Raw genomic sequence first — 14,595 nt, 5'->3', positions numbered from 1 at the left:
TGCGTTGGGTGGCATGTGCCTGGCAGGAGGATGCAGAGCATGTTTTAACCTTCCTCTTTGCCAAGGTGATGTGTCAGTTGGGGTCCTTTTACTTCAAACTCGATATATCTAAAGTGATGGCCTTATCTGAATGTGTCAAATAAACATTTACTCATTCTTCCTCCAGTACTCTCTCTTCCCTCCCCCATTCTCCCCTCCCTTTACCGAGATGTGTCTACCAAAGGTTGTGTTATATGGCTGTTTGAGACAAAAGATACATGGTGATTTAGAGATGTGACAATGCAAGAATGTTGTTGTGTTACACTCTGATGTGCCTCAATCCCTTGGTTTATTTGATAATCTTCGGATAGTACCTAAAGATACTCTCATCTACAAAGAAGTAATACATAACATTTATGTAGTACTTCACATTTTCAGTGACATACAAATATGAGTCTGATAAAAAGACTGATCTACTTGGTACGCCAAATAAATGCTAATAGATATATTTTGTATTGTTATGGAAGCAGTAGAAGTACTGACTGCAGTTTATGTAATTTCTTTTTGCAACAGAATGGAGTAAGTATGACTTGTTTGCAGTGCTGATTTTGATGCATGCCAAATTTTAACTTTCTCATCTAGAGCTATGCAAGTTTTGCAATCTCTGATTGACAATTGCAGTTGGTGTGAGGGGCAGAGTTTGACGTGGCTGAGAAAGTTTGGTGATCAGCTATGATTTTGCTTTACCTAAAACAAAAATGATAAAAATAATCAATATTTTCTAATCTGCTTGTGTGTTCTTAATCTCATTTTAGCAACCAGATCCTTAATTTAAAACATTTAAATGATTGCAGTTGCCCTTAGTGATAAAAATTGTATTGCCATAGCTTGAGCTTCACAGGTATTGTACAGCAGACTTACTTCATAGTGTAAAAAGGCATAGTGGTTTATTCTGCAAATTTTCAAGCTTCCTAAATAACCAAAGTGTTCTTGATGACTAGTAATTAAGAAAGAAAAAAAAAAAAGATGAGGGGGAGGAAACCCCACAACCACAAAGCCGAGAAGAGAAGATCAGCAGCAGATACCCAAAATTACTCGATTGCAGTTATTTCTGCAGATACATGTATGGAATTCTTACGATATTAATGACTCTTTCAAGCACTGGGAAAAAAACAATGAAGCTGCTGTTCCCTCTTTCTTTGAAAGTTCAAAGCCATTTCAAACTGGCCCTCAGAATGGGCACCTGGCCTCCAAACTGCACTCATTTAAGGTAACGGAGATGAAGTGGTGAACCACAGCTTTTATGCTGCAGTCCTGCCCCTGCTGATGTTAGCAGTAAAACTTCAGTTGACTTGAGTGCGAGGGCTTTACCTGTGGTATTTAGGGGCTTGCTGCGGCCATCGTTTCCGATGCTGATGTGTGTCCTTCTGGAAGCGTGCTGCTGGAATGTCACTGCCCTGCTCCTGCAGCTGCGGTGGAGCAGGCTGCTGTGGCTGCAGTCGCTGAGCAGCCTTCCCACTGCCCACCCCTCCTTCCAGGGTCTGCTCTGTTCCCCGGTCTCTTCTGCAAAGGGTCACACGCATGCTTGCTCCCTAACCCAGTTTTATATGATTTAGCCTTTTAAAGGATTTTTGGTCGATAAAGTTCTTTTAATTCCCATCATTTCTTAGGGCAATTACAGGAGCAGTTTGATGGCAAGGAGGAGGTGGGTTGACCTCTGGAGCCAATAATCTCTTAACCCAAGGCTCAGCTACAACCAGAATAGCAGCTTGGGCCTCGGTCTGTAGTGAACTAGGATACTTCATTTGCTATTGAGTGATCCTGGTTGGAAAAGATGCTACCATCATAATTTTATTTATCAGAACCTGCAGGAGACTACATGTTACACATGGGGACAGATTAGTGCAGGCAAAACTATTGTTGTTTATTCCCTGACCCCACAGGCCTCCTTATGACTTGTCCCCAGGAATCGATACAGAGGCATCACGAATATAAACCTACAGAGTTTTTGTCCCTCCCAATGGAGAAAGCCTCAGGGAAGGATTTGGTCTAAAATTTCCAAACTAATCTCATTCTCAATAAAATATTACTCAAACCATCACATTGCAAAACTGGAAGGAGTAGTTAACAAAGCGGCTTGTTGACTTGCAGCTGCTGCGGTAACTTACTCCAGCTGAGTTCCAGGGTGTTGCACAACAGCAAATGCAAACATGTTTTATCTGACAGGACAACAGCTTTGAGCAATTCATTATCAACTACTGTAATGAGAAGTTGCAGCAGATCTTCATTGAACTTACCCTCAAAGAAGAGCAGGAGGAATACATCCGAGAGGTAATACTTGAATGGATCTTTCCTTATCTTCTCCTCTTCCCGTTGTCCCTGTAAAGATACGTAGGCATGCATACTGGATCCTCTTTTCAGGGAACAGACTCACTTTTTGACCACCGGCTTGGCACGGAGCATGTTTGTGTAGGATTGCATGGTAGTTACATTAAGCAAAAAAAGTCGGTTTGGGTTTTGTTTCACATTATGAGTTATCCAGGTATAAACCAGACCCAACTCTCATTCATTGGCAACAATGACTGGCAGTTCTGAGCAAGGGCTAATTAATTTATTAGAAGACTAGTATTGCTTTCTGGTATTAGTGCCATTACCCTAGAGCCTGTTTTTGGATTACACAGTAGTGTCTGGGATACACCCCAACAGCGGCCACAGCTAATCCTGTTTCAAAAGGGAATTGGGTGGGTAAAACAATAGCATGCAAGATGAAAGAAACTACAAATAGATTTTTGGTTCTAGTTTTCTTTCAGTTAAGTATTGAAGGGAGCTGTGTGAGCTTTATAGGTAAATTTAAGATGTGCTTTGGAACCCAGACTCTGGTGTTTGATGTTATTCAGTGAGTGAACATCAGGTTAAAGTTTTAATAGGTCTTAGCCGTACTCCCCATGATATACAGAGCTCAGACAAAATACCAGCTCACAGCTGTAGAAACTGGCATGCACTGCCTGTACTCAAATTGGATGATACCATTTTGCTGTATAAACATTTTTAAAAATTAAATGAAGTTCCTGCCTTATAATCCTGAGGATATTATGAAGTTTGGGCATGTTTTTTTTTCTTTTTGCATTCAGTGGTGAAACACTTGAAACATCATTACTGCAGTTTGGTTCTTGAATGATATTTCTAATGCTCTGAAAAACTAAACTGTAAGAAATACCACAGAATGCAAATTAAGAATGAAATTAATATTTTCTTTTTCCAGTCCTTTGCCCTACCAGTGTTACCTCCTGATGCATTGGCATCTCATCCTGGAAATTTTATCGCTGAAAAAATGAGGATATTAGCAATATCTGAACAACAGCCAAACTCTGGATTTTTCAGATGATCTCATCTAAATTTAGCCCTCTTTCTTCCTCCCATTAAAAAGAAACCCAGCAACTAAGAGCTTAGAAATTTTGATCGGGGATGCTTGCACTGAAATGGGCTTATTTCCTTACAACCAGTGGGAGCGTGGGCAGAGCGGTGCTGGGGCGGGGGTGGCGGGAGGAGCCTGGCCGGGCGCCAGGGGAGTGCATGGGAAGCTGACACGGGTGGGGGAAAGGAATGGAGAGCGGGTTTGGCAGCCGCTCAAGGACAGTCATTTTGCGCAGATAATGTTAGTAGTAGATGACTGCATTTCTTTCTTAATAAATAAGATGTTGGTAAGCGTATAGAATTAAATTTGAAGGTAGTGTCTCAGTTAACTGGAAAATAATTTAAAGTGCCTGGAGGAGAAGTTCCCTCGATTGTTCTCCTCTTCATATATTTACTTTTTTTTCTTATAGGGGATTGAATGGACTCATATTGAGTATTTCAACAATGCTATAATTTGTGACCTAATAGAAAATGTAAGTTGTATTCAAGAATCTCTCTGAAGAATTTTTTAATGCACGGATTGAATTTAGCCATAAAGTCTGTACGCATCCTCATGCACTTTGATTTTATAAAACAAGCTGCTCGTTGTATTAGTCATCTTATTTTGTATGGTAAAAGTTTGTTTTACTAAAAAAAAATTTTTTTGTAAGGCTATATGTTACTTTGTTAGAAATGTTCAGCAGCACCTATGCAAAAAAAACCCCAACCAACCCTTAAATGTTTACATTTAGTGCTGTTTTCAATAGCATATATCACATGCTGCGTTGTAAATAACATTTCTTTTTATATGGAAACTAGAAAACTCAATGACTTGTTACTGAGTGCTTTAGGTACAGAAAGTACTTGTATCTAATAAGAGGACTTCCTATGGACTTAGCGCAGCAAGAAAGATAAAATTCCTTAACAATCAGAAAAGAACACATTTTAACCATTAACGTAAAATGTGTGCTGGTTTTACCCATAAACTGGCTACTTTCATTGAAGTTGGAGTTTCTACAGTCTGAGTAAATGACACGAAATTCCAACATGAAGTTCAAGATTCAGATCTCAGAAGCAGTGTTTCAAAAACGCAGATACTAAAACTCTGTTGGAAATGGGGATGAGGAAAAGGGCCAAACGCTGAGATGGCTTGAAGAACGTTTTTCTGGGTAGCAGAAGTCAAACAGGAGAGAGCGGTCTCCTTTTTATGCCTTGATGGAAATGTGATGGAAACAAACACTAAAGCTCTTGTCTTGAAACTTCAGAACCAAACTGGAATCCTGGCCATGCTAGACGAAGAATGCCTGAGACCAGGAACTGTTACCGATGACACCTTTTTAGAAAAACTGAACCAAGTCTGTGCCACTCACCAGCATTTTGAGAGCAGGATGAGCAAGTGCTCCCGGTTCCTCAACGACACCTCCTTGCCTCACAGCTGCTTCAGGATTCAGCATTACGCTGGCAAGGTAACGGGTGAAGCGGGGAGTATGCGGTGTTTGGAAGGTGTGGTACCTGTGTGAAGCCTAGGTTTGGTACAATGGGGAGGCTCTTCATCCATTAAATGATGTTTCATATATTTTGTATGCGGTGTTTGGAGGGTGTTGTACCTGTGTGAAGCCTAGGTTTGGTACAATGGGGAGGCTCTTCATCCATTAAATGATGTTTCATATATTTTACTTTCTCCTCCATTAAATGGAGGAGAATTGCTTGAGTCAATAGGTGATCAAAAAATCCACACCTGTCTTAATCTCTTCTGTCTTAAGCCTAAGATTCGTGATTTGGGCTGGAAGGTTTTCAGAGATCATGCTGCTCCAGTTGAAATTAAGGGCAGTACTCCTTTCAGCAAAGGAGAAAGATGTCCCATGTGCTTTGGTGGTGAACTGCTTCTGCTGCTAGGTCTCTGGAAATAAAAATGTTGTTTAGAATGACAAAAATTCACACACATCTGAAAGCAAGATATTTTGGAAAATGTTCTTTGTCACTGAACTAGCTGAAGTCCTTAGTCATGTTGATGAGAAAGTGGAGTTTTTGTACATTTGAAGGAACTGAGTTTATTTTGACAGCCTGTGTGTTTAAACAAATGGAAGAGAAAGCTATACAGAGGGCTTGCAAATGTCTTTGCTTTTTACAACATAAACCGTATGAATAAATACAAGTCTCTACTTTTTGATGTATAATTCAGTATGACTTTTTATTAATGAAAATCAAAATAATTAAATTTGTAAAAAGAAGACAACTTATTTAAAAAAACCCTATACCTCTTGTTTGAATCTGCTGAACTGTTAGTTTCACAGAGTAATGAATATTTGGAAAGTTTCATTTTGCTAGGACTGTGTAATACTTCCCTATTTTTTAACATTTTCTCAATCTTACAATTTTTAATAGCTCACTAATGTGCTCATTCAAAATAGTGCTGGAAGTGTCATACTTTCAGCCTTTGAGGGAGCCATTCATTAATTTTACGTTATGTATTTGCTAAGAATATTTTTTAATTGCATATAATCTATCAGGGATTAATACTTAGATACCTCTTTGTTTGTCCAACTTCAAAGTGAATTCAAAATACTCCAGTGCTTTGAGAAGGACTGCAAACAGACTGCGTCTTAGCAGGCAGTGAGGGTCTTCGATTGTTATTGGCATTCACTTACCCAGTAGAGCAGTCAGTGAATTCCTCCTGTTTTGGGAGGGATATTGTTTTTCCATCCCCAGGTGAGAACATTTTGATCTAGTCACTGGACAGCAAAAGTTTGATTCTCCTTTTATGAAATATAAGCAAGTTCATATGAACAGTTTTTTTCAGTAGTGGCAGTTACCACACCTGTCAGAAACAGAAACGTGTACTCCGAAGAAAAATGCTGCCTGAGTTCCCAGTCACTTGCTGTTGTGTAAAATATGGCTATGTCAGTATTAGTTTTATTCAGTATTCTGTGTACATAGTACATATCTACATAGAACTGAGAAATCATGAAGCTGAAGAATCTGTATTACCAGTCGGATGACTTGTCACAATTAATCAAACTAATTCCCTACCCTCAAAAATTAAAAAAGCCAGTAGCCATCTGAGATCTACATGAAGTTCTGCTGGATGCCTCCTGGGCCTCCAGCTGCAGGTCAGAGCTTTGCATTGATGGTTGTTGTCATTGGACTGTATTCCTGGTAAAAGTCCTTTAAAATAACAGTCCCCTGAGGACTGCTCAGATAGCTGCTTGCTGCTGCGATATCAAGAGGTGATATTTCATATCTTGTTTTAGTTAGGCAAATAATGTAAGCATTAGTACTTTGAAGGGAAAGGGTATTTTTGCTGTTGTGATTCAAAAGAGAAGGTGAAAACCTTTTGTCGGCCAAAAAAAGAATGTTTTGGAGTATTGGCAAGCAGCGTTGTATCAGAGTTATCATGGAAGAAAGGTTTTTTCCATGTCAGGAACCAGAATTGATCAGCACCAGGAACTGTTAGCAGTGTGAGAAAATGCATCTGTCTCACGAAGCGTGTTCATGGAAGTTTTATCCAACAAGAAGTCCTCCAAATGTCAAATTTAAAATGAAAGCCGAAATGTCTTTTGTTTGTTTTGGATAGCGAGAAAGAAGGATAAATCAATTTCTTGGTTCAGTTTTGAAGTGGCCTATATTATAGTTCAAAACATGCTCTGATGAGACTCTTCTGTATTGTTCAGGTTATGTACCAGGTGGAAGGATTTGTTGACAAAAATAATGATCTTCTGTACCGTGACCTCTCCCAGGCCATGTGGAAGGCCAGTCACTCTCTTATCAAAGCGTTGTTCCCAGAAGGTAACCCCGCTAAGATCAATCTAAAGAGACCACCGACGGCAGGTTCACAGTTCAAAGCTTCGGTTGCTACCCTGATGAAAAATCTTCAGACAAAAAATCCAAACTACATTAGGTAAATCACCCTGTGGCAAAGCTTTGGTGAATTTATGTTTGGTGAGGTTAAAAAAAAAAAAAAATCTTGATATCCAAGGATACACTATTGAAATCTACAGTTTAAACTCACAATAATGGTTGCTGATACGTACAGTGCTGCCAACAAGTGTCCCCGTTCGTTTCCCTTTCCAGGTGCATCAAACCCAATGACAAAAAGGCTGCACACATTTTCAATGACGCCCTGGTGTGCCACCAGATCCGCTACCTGGGTCTTCTGGAGAATGTCCGGGTCAGAAGGGCAGGTTATGCATTCAGGCAGGCGTATGAGCCTTGCCTGGAAAGGTACAAAATGCTGTGTAAGCAGACATGGCCCCACTGGAGAGGGCCAGCCAGGTAGGAAAACATCAGTATTCTTACCTGTCCTGTTCCAGTGCTTGAAATTACTATCTTCCACATGTTCCGATTTCCTTTTTTTTTTTTTAATTTAATGAACCTTCAAGTACTTTAAAAGTAAATTAAAAACTAAGCCAACGTGGCTTAAGTGTTTTACTTTGTATGTTGTTCCTTAGCTTCTTGTTTCAGATTTTGGATGAGTTCATTCACTGGAAAACCTACTAGGTTAAAAATTACAGTTCCTTGGCAAAGGAGATGATTTTAGTGATGAACTAATCTACTAATGGAAAAGATTTTGCATGTGAGCAAGGAGAGCACGTTGTTTTCAGAATGTATTGGGCCTGAAAGAAAGAAAGAGAGAGAGAGGGAGAGATACTGGAGTGGAATCAAAATGATGAGGAGGTCTGGAATGATCAGAGGACACTTAACTTTAATAACCAACTTTCAAAGTGTAGGAACACCCATTTCTTTGAAGACAGTCACTCAATCTTCCTCTGTCCTTTCAAGAACAATTTTATATAACGATTGGTGAACAACTATGAGCTAATACCTCTTGCAAATCAATTGTATTAAATATGTAATTTTAAATTGCATAGTATTCACATGTGTTTTTACAGATGACGTCTTGGGTAGGCAAATGAGCTTCTCTTAATTCTTTTTACTGTGGCCACCAACAGCATGATTTAAATTTCTTTCACAATAGATTAATATCTTTAGCTACAATTTAAATCCTTGGGTTATCAAGATAACGGTGGAAGTGTAGTACTGATAACAATAGCATTGTTACAATCCTCACAAAGTTCTGTGCAATTCCTTTCTTTTCTTTTTTGTTGACATTTATAAAATGCAGTTGGTGGAGTGTGGAACATTAGCATTTGTCAAACTTGACAGTCTTTGTTTCACATTTTGATGTTAGTGTGAAAGCCCTTCCTTTTTTCTTTCTTTTTTTCTTAAAGTAAAATCATTATAGCTGTAAAAGGAAAAATAGGCCATTGCTGATGATGTTAAATAAAAATTGCTCTTTTTTCATCAAATTATTCTGAATCTTTACAGTGATTATTCTTGCCTTTAGCTAAATAACCAGTGAGTAAATGGGTTAGGTTTTCAATCTTCTTATGTCAAGCACTATTTAAGAATTTAAAATACGCTTTCATATACTTTCCATAAATTAATCTGTGAATATGTAAACTAAGAAGTTTTAGAGCTGGGGGTCATGTTTCTAAGCTCATTTACTTCTTATTAGGGCTGGAGTGGAGGTACTGTTTAATGAATTGGAAATCCCTGAAGAAGAATTTTCATTTGGTAGATCAAAGATATTCATCCGCAACCCAAGAACAGTAAGTGAAAAATGTCTTCCCCTGCAAAATCAAGCCATCTTTCATGAGGATAGCCTGTTATTCACTAGCTGGTTACTACAGATTTTTCTAGATATAGTGCTTTGATATATTGCTGTGGAATATAGCATTAAAAAAGGTACTTTCTAATGTTAAACCCATTAAAATTGGTGTGAATCAAGACTCTACAATAGCTGTCAGCCTGAATTTAATGTAACTTTCATGCACTGACTTGTGGCAACGTATCTACTACAAACCCTGTTGATGTATCTGCCTACAGCTCTGAAGATGAATAAACCAAAAGGTGTCTGAAGGGGGACTTGAATAAAGGAGAGTTTTCTCTTACAGTAGCTGTGCTTATGGGTTTTTTGGTCTTTTCTCCCCTTCTGTTTTTCTTCCAACATCAAAACCCTAAAAAACCCCACACCCAGCTCTTCAAACTAGAAGATCTGAGGAAGCAGCGGTTGGAGGACTTGGCTACTCTCATTGAGAAGATTTATAGAGGTTGGAAGTGCCGCACACGCTTCTTGTTAATGAAAAAAAGCCAGATTGTGATTGCTTCCTGGTACAGGAGATATGCAGTAAGATAATATCCTTACTAAATGGGGGGTTCTTTTTATTGTTTAATATGGTTTTTCATGTAACCTTGATATGATATTTCATATGACCCTCATATGATATTTTTCCTTGATATGTATGGAGAAGCATTGAAAGAATTCAATTTTATGTGAATTCAATTTAAGTACCAAAAATGTGAATAAAAGAAAATTTAGTTTCTAGGGACCACTATTAAGTATTTACTTTGTGCTTGTGCTTAAATAATTAAAAAACTCACCAGAATCCTGTAATTCTGGCAGAGCAGGATTTTGTGGCCCAGCTGGGAAGAGTCTTTTTTATTCAGCTAAAATGCTGGGCTGCCTAGCACTTAGAGCACTCTCAAAACACATGGTTAGTGTGTAAAAAATGTTCGGTAATATACATGTGCAATTCTGTGGAATTCAGTCATTCCTAAGGCTTTTTGTATTTTTGCCTTATTTGGAACCTTTGCATTTGAGACTCAAGAATGCTGCTTGGGAGGATCCCAGGGATTTATTTTAATTATAGCTCATAAGACTCGTAGTTCAGTAGTTGTTATTGATACAGTTCTAAAACAGTTCCAAATCTGTTTGTAGACTGGGTATTCTGTATCATGAACTGAACAGTACTGTCACATGACTTTCATGTCTTTTCATCAGTTAGTAAATAATTGACTTATGTGATAAAAAAAGATGTATTTTTTTTAAGTTTTAAAACAATTCTTAAACATCTCAGCTGCATTTTGTTATTGTGTGCATATCAGAAAGCTTGATAAAATATATGATATGAAAGGAAAGCATTTTTTTAAACTGCAAATTGCAGAATTAACGATCACTGTTTTTCAATTGATGAGCACTTCTGTTTATGATCTTGAAAGCCATTAGTGTTTGGTTCAGTTATCTTGGATAATTAGAGAAAAGTATGGATAACTCAGAAAAGGTATGAATAAACGTTTTTTCACTGTCAAAACTCTTCTCTCTCAACTTCTGTGATTGAATGCACTGTTTCTACAAACAGCATCATTACAGAATTGCTTTGTGCCCATATGGCTTCATTATGATCTCATACAATCTTAATGAATTAAAAATGGAGTTACCACAGCTAGATTGGCACAACTTTTAATATAAAGAAAAGAAATGAAATAGGTGACCAAGTTCACATCATTGTTGATGTCTTAACTGTAGACTTTTATTGGTTCACTGGTGAAACATGGCAGCAATTGCCTTTGAATGCAGGCTGAAGTCATAGCAAGACCCTCAGAATTACTTACGGGTGACGATAGCGATATTTCCTCAGCCTCTTCATGTAGATGGAGGGCACCACTCTCTTAACCCAACATGACTGTTAGGCATTGTGATTTGGAAGGTTTCATGAGGAATCCCTCGCATGAACAAAGCTTTTTGACAACTCCTTGTGCTGGAGGCTTGGCTAAAGAATCTGCAGACACTCACTTGTCTGTTCCCTTGCAAGGCATGACAGATGTCAGTCATGGCATGAATGTGGCCTAGAGGGGAGTCTTTCTAGCTTGCTCGCAGAGATGTTCACTGTAATTGAGTGGGCTGAGTGTGAAGTCTAAAAGCGTTGTTGCAAAGTCTGTCAACTGTTGTTCACTTAGTATTATACTAACCACTGGTCTACTGGAGAACTGAGCTTTTTAGAAGGAAAATGCTCGGCTGTCCAGGAAATTCATTGTTCAAACTGGCATACTTGGATAATATTCCAGCATGTCATTCAGGAATCCATGGGTTTTCTTTTTTTCTGTTCCTAAGTTATCATCAGCATTTGGTATTATAAAGGGACTGTGGGTAATAGGAACAGTACAAGTGTTACGAAAAGATGGTAAAAAGCTTAGCCAACAAACCTGAGCATTTCTGACAGTTTGTGTGCTACTCTGTTGGTGGGAAAGACAAATAAAGCTGTTAGTATTTAATCCATGTCACTTTTGTGCTGCTGACCATGAACTTAGTGTTTCTGTAAACAGTGTGTGACATTGTCCATGCAGCATTGTTGAGGGGCTTTGTTTCCCCTTGAGTTGAACACAGAATCTACGTTCTGATCTGCTTGGTCAAAAATTGTTCACTTTTTCCATTTAGTGCTTGTATCCTTAATCATATTTTCAAATGTTAGTAATGAAAGTTTTATTATACAATATTTTACAATTGCAATATTCTCTTCTAAGCATCACATATTTATTTCCAATACAGCAACAAAAAAAGTATCAGAAGATAAAGAGTTCGGCTATTATAGTACAGTCTTACATCAGAGGATGGAAGGTGAGTTTCGTGTTACTGCGGCTATGTCTGCATGGTGAGGTATGGAGCAGGTCAGAAAACACATGCCTTCTGTCCTCTGAGCTGTTGGCTGTGCCGTAGCTGCTGTTAAACGCTTGTGTTTGCCATGGAAGAGGTGAGTTTGGGATATCTGCTTGTAGCCTGGGCTCTAAATCTCTGCAAACGGTGTGAGTGGAAGGCTGGGACCACACTAAACTACTGAGTTGTCCTTGGGGCATCTTCTGCCCGTGAATTTGGAGAGAGGTCCCCTCTTTACATGGGCTTCAGGACTAGAGCGTGAATGAGCGAGTCCGGTGTTCAGAGCAGATCTAGGTACAAGCAAACCAGGCAGCCCAGCAGCTCCAGAGCGGGATGGTCCGGGACTCTGCCACTGGGCTTATGAAAACTGTAACGTTGGACTGATTTGAAAGAAATAAGTTGTGGTTGGCAGCTATTTTACAGTTAACAGGATTCTCAAAGAATGAACAAAATTGAAAGCAGGCTTGAAATAAAGAGTTTGGGTCACCTGGGCAGTACGTTACTTGGGTTAAGTCTTCAACTATCCTCTGCGTGCTAAGCAAAGGGGTGAGAGCGTGCTGTACTCAACTTGTATTGAGCAAGTACTTTATCACTGTTTGCTTGTCCTCTGCCTCAATTTGCTACCATTTTGCTTCTTCTCTGAGAGGTTTGTACTTCATGAAGGAATAATCCTGCAGCCATAGTAGAGACTTAAAGAGTGATGCTGTAATAAGAGATAAAAATGAGGTTAACAGCTCACATGAAAGCAGCCACAGTGCTTAAAGCAACTACTGCTGTCCAGAAAAAATGTCCCTGGGCTCCTCTATTTTCTTATTAACCTTTCTCCACCCCACTAACTGTGGCTTTCTCCTCTATTTAGGAAGAGAGAACTGCCTTTAATTCTGGAGTCAGTTCCCTTCCTGTCAGACAGGGAAGGAAGGGGCTGCAGTTACTAGCTATCGGTGTAAACAGCCCTCTTCTGCCCAGAAGGTTTTAAAGTTTGCCAGCAATAAGCTAATGTAATTTGATTTTACTATTTTTCTTGATTTTCACTGTCTTTATTATTTTGTTTAAATGAGTTAAAAATATCCTTTCAGCCTAACTATTGACATGCTGTCTTTTCCCATGAGCGTTATTTGAAGAAAATTGGGTAAAAGCATCATCTCATCTTGAGTTATGGTCTTCTGTTTGTCATTGGAGAACACGCTCTTTTGCGGTAGCACTGCCACAGATAAAAGCCTGGTATGACAGCAGCCTGAAGTGTGACCTAAAGCCAGGCAATTGACTGGTGATTTATTCTTTATTGCAGTCTAAATGGATAAGACATATATTGTGTGGAGGAAAAGTATTGTTGCCATTGTACAGACAGACATATAGATATTTCAGGTGATGCAGCAAGTCTGGGAGAAAACTAAACATTGAACTAAGATCCCCTGAACTGCCAGCCCCAAGCTCTCACTTGTGCGCAGAATCCTCTCTGGAACAGCGAATGTTAGGCTGCGTAGGATTTATGAATTTATTTGCTCGGGGATTTGGAGGCATTGTGTTTTAGTTTGGCCTAGATTTACAGGTTGCAGTGCCGTAGTTTAAAATCATTAAGAAATTATAGTTATTTATTTGAATAAAATAATGTTTTCAATTGTTTACAGGCTCGGAAACTTCTTCGGGAACTTAAGCATCAGAAGCGTTGTAATGAGGCTGCCACAATAATTGCCGCTTATTGGCATGGTACCCAGGTAAGAAAATGGCAACAAATTGTGCACTTAATTGTCTCTACATAGAATGAAGAAGGCCCTTCAGGATAAAGTTATCTGGGAATATTTTCAGTGGCTTAAACTACTGATTTTTATGTTTCTCTTTGCTGCTAACATGTTTTAGCTGGTGCAATCTGGGAAGCTGGGACGTGCTTTAATATTTGCTGTTTGTAGTGAATAGTTTCTTTCTTTCTTTCTTTCTTTCTTGCACCACTGGGAACTTGCAGTAACCTTTTCTTTCCTAAGCTTTTCTATATCCCATTTTCAAATGCATCACAGGCGCGAAGGGAACTGAGACGACTGAAGGAGGAGGCTAGAAATAAACATGCTATTGCTGTTATTTGGGCTTACTGGCTTGGATATAAGGTACTTCATGCTCATATCACATGCCCCCTTCACTACCCAAAAATTTCAACATTTAATCAGTAGTAAATAGTGAGAATTAATGACTAATACAATTGACTTTCAAATAATAGAGCATGACCATTGATTCCTTCCATTTCCATTCATGCCACACTTAATAAATCTGACAACATTCTGTATGTCAGTTTTTTGTAGAGTAAGAAATTCTTTGCATGGCAGCCAAGTAGTGATTTGCACTAACAAGCCATTAGACTAGATTAAAAATGACTAGACTACAATATTCTCAAGTTAGGAAATGCATTTAACTACATGTAAATATGCAAAGCATGGTTTGCAGGGGGAGAGAAGGTTGGGTTTTTTTGGTGTGGTTTTTCCCCTCCCTAACAAGTGCTTTCAGTGACACTGTATTAATGATCCAATTGAGATTTTCACCAGGCTGTATGTTCTGCACCCTGGGCAGTCTTCATTTATAAGTTCAAACCAATACTATTAAATTGTACTAAATTTTAGTTTTAATTGGTTTAATTGATTCTCTGGCTATGGTTTGAACCAGTAAGAATATTTCAGAAAGTACAAAGTAAAGCACGGTTTTACGACCTGATCTTTTAGCAGAAAATGATGTTAGTTTGCAATTTT

The 14,595-nt window shown here is 38.7% G+C and overlaps 1 protein-coding gene across 1 annotated transcript in view; it reads left to right on the top strand.

Moving 5' to 3' along the window:
• Positions 1–14,595, top strand: part of MYO1B (myosin IB) — a 114,340-nt gene that overhangs the window by 83,057 nt on the left and 16,688 nt on the right. Inside the window, exons 15-24 of the mRNA XM_075153898.1 lie at positions 2,206–2,310; positions 3,804–3,866; positions 4,638–4,838; positions 7,044–7,270; positions 7,444–7,644; positions 8,888–8,981; positions 9,410–9,559; positions 11,759–11,827; positions 13,492–13,578; positions 13,876–13,962. Of these exons, the coding sequence (XP_075009999.1) occupies positions 2,206–2,310; positions 3,804–3,866; positions 4,638–4,838; positions 7,044–7,270; positions 7,444–7,644; positions 8,888–8,981; positions 9,410–9,559; positions 11,759–11,827; positions 13,492–13,578; positions 13,876–13,962 (1,284 nt within the window). The remainder of the gene's footprint in view (positions 1–2,205; positions 2,311–3,803; positions 3,867–4,637; positions 4,839–7,043; positions 7,271–7,443; positions 7,645–8,887; positions 8,982–9,409; positions 9,560–11,758; positions 11,828–13,491; positions 13,579–13,875; positions 13,963–14,595) is intronic.

Source organism: Calonectris borealis, chromosome 6, assembly GCF_964195595.1.
Source record: "Calonectris borealis chromosome 6, bCalBor7.hap1.2, whole genome shotgun sequence".
NCBI lineage: Eukaryota > Metazoa > Chordata > Aves > Procellariiformes > Procellariidae > Calonectris > Calonectris borealis.
The sequence above is the reverse complement of the archived record's forward strand: the minus strand, read 5'-3'. Positions and strand labels throughout refer to the sequence as shown.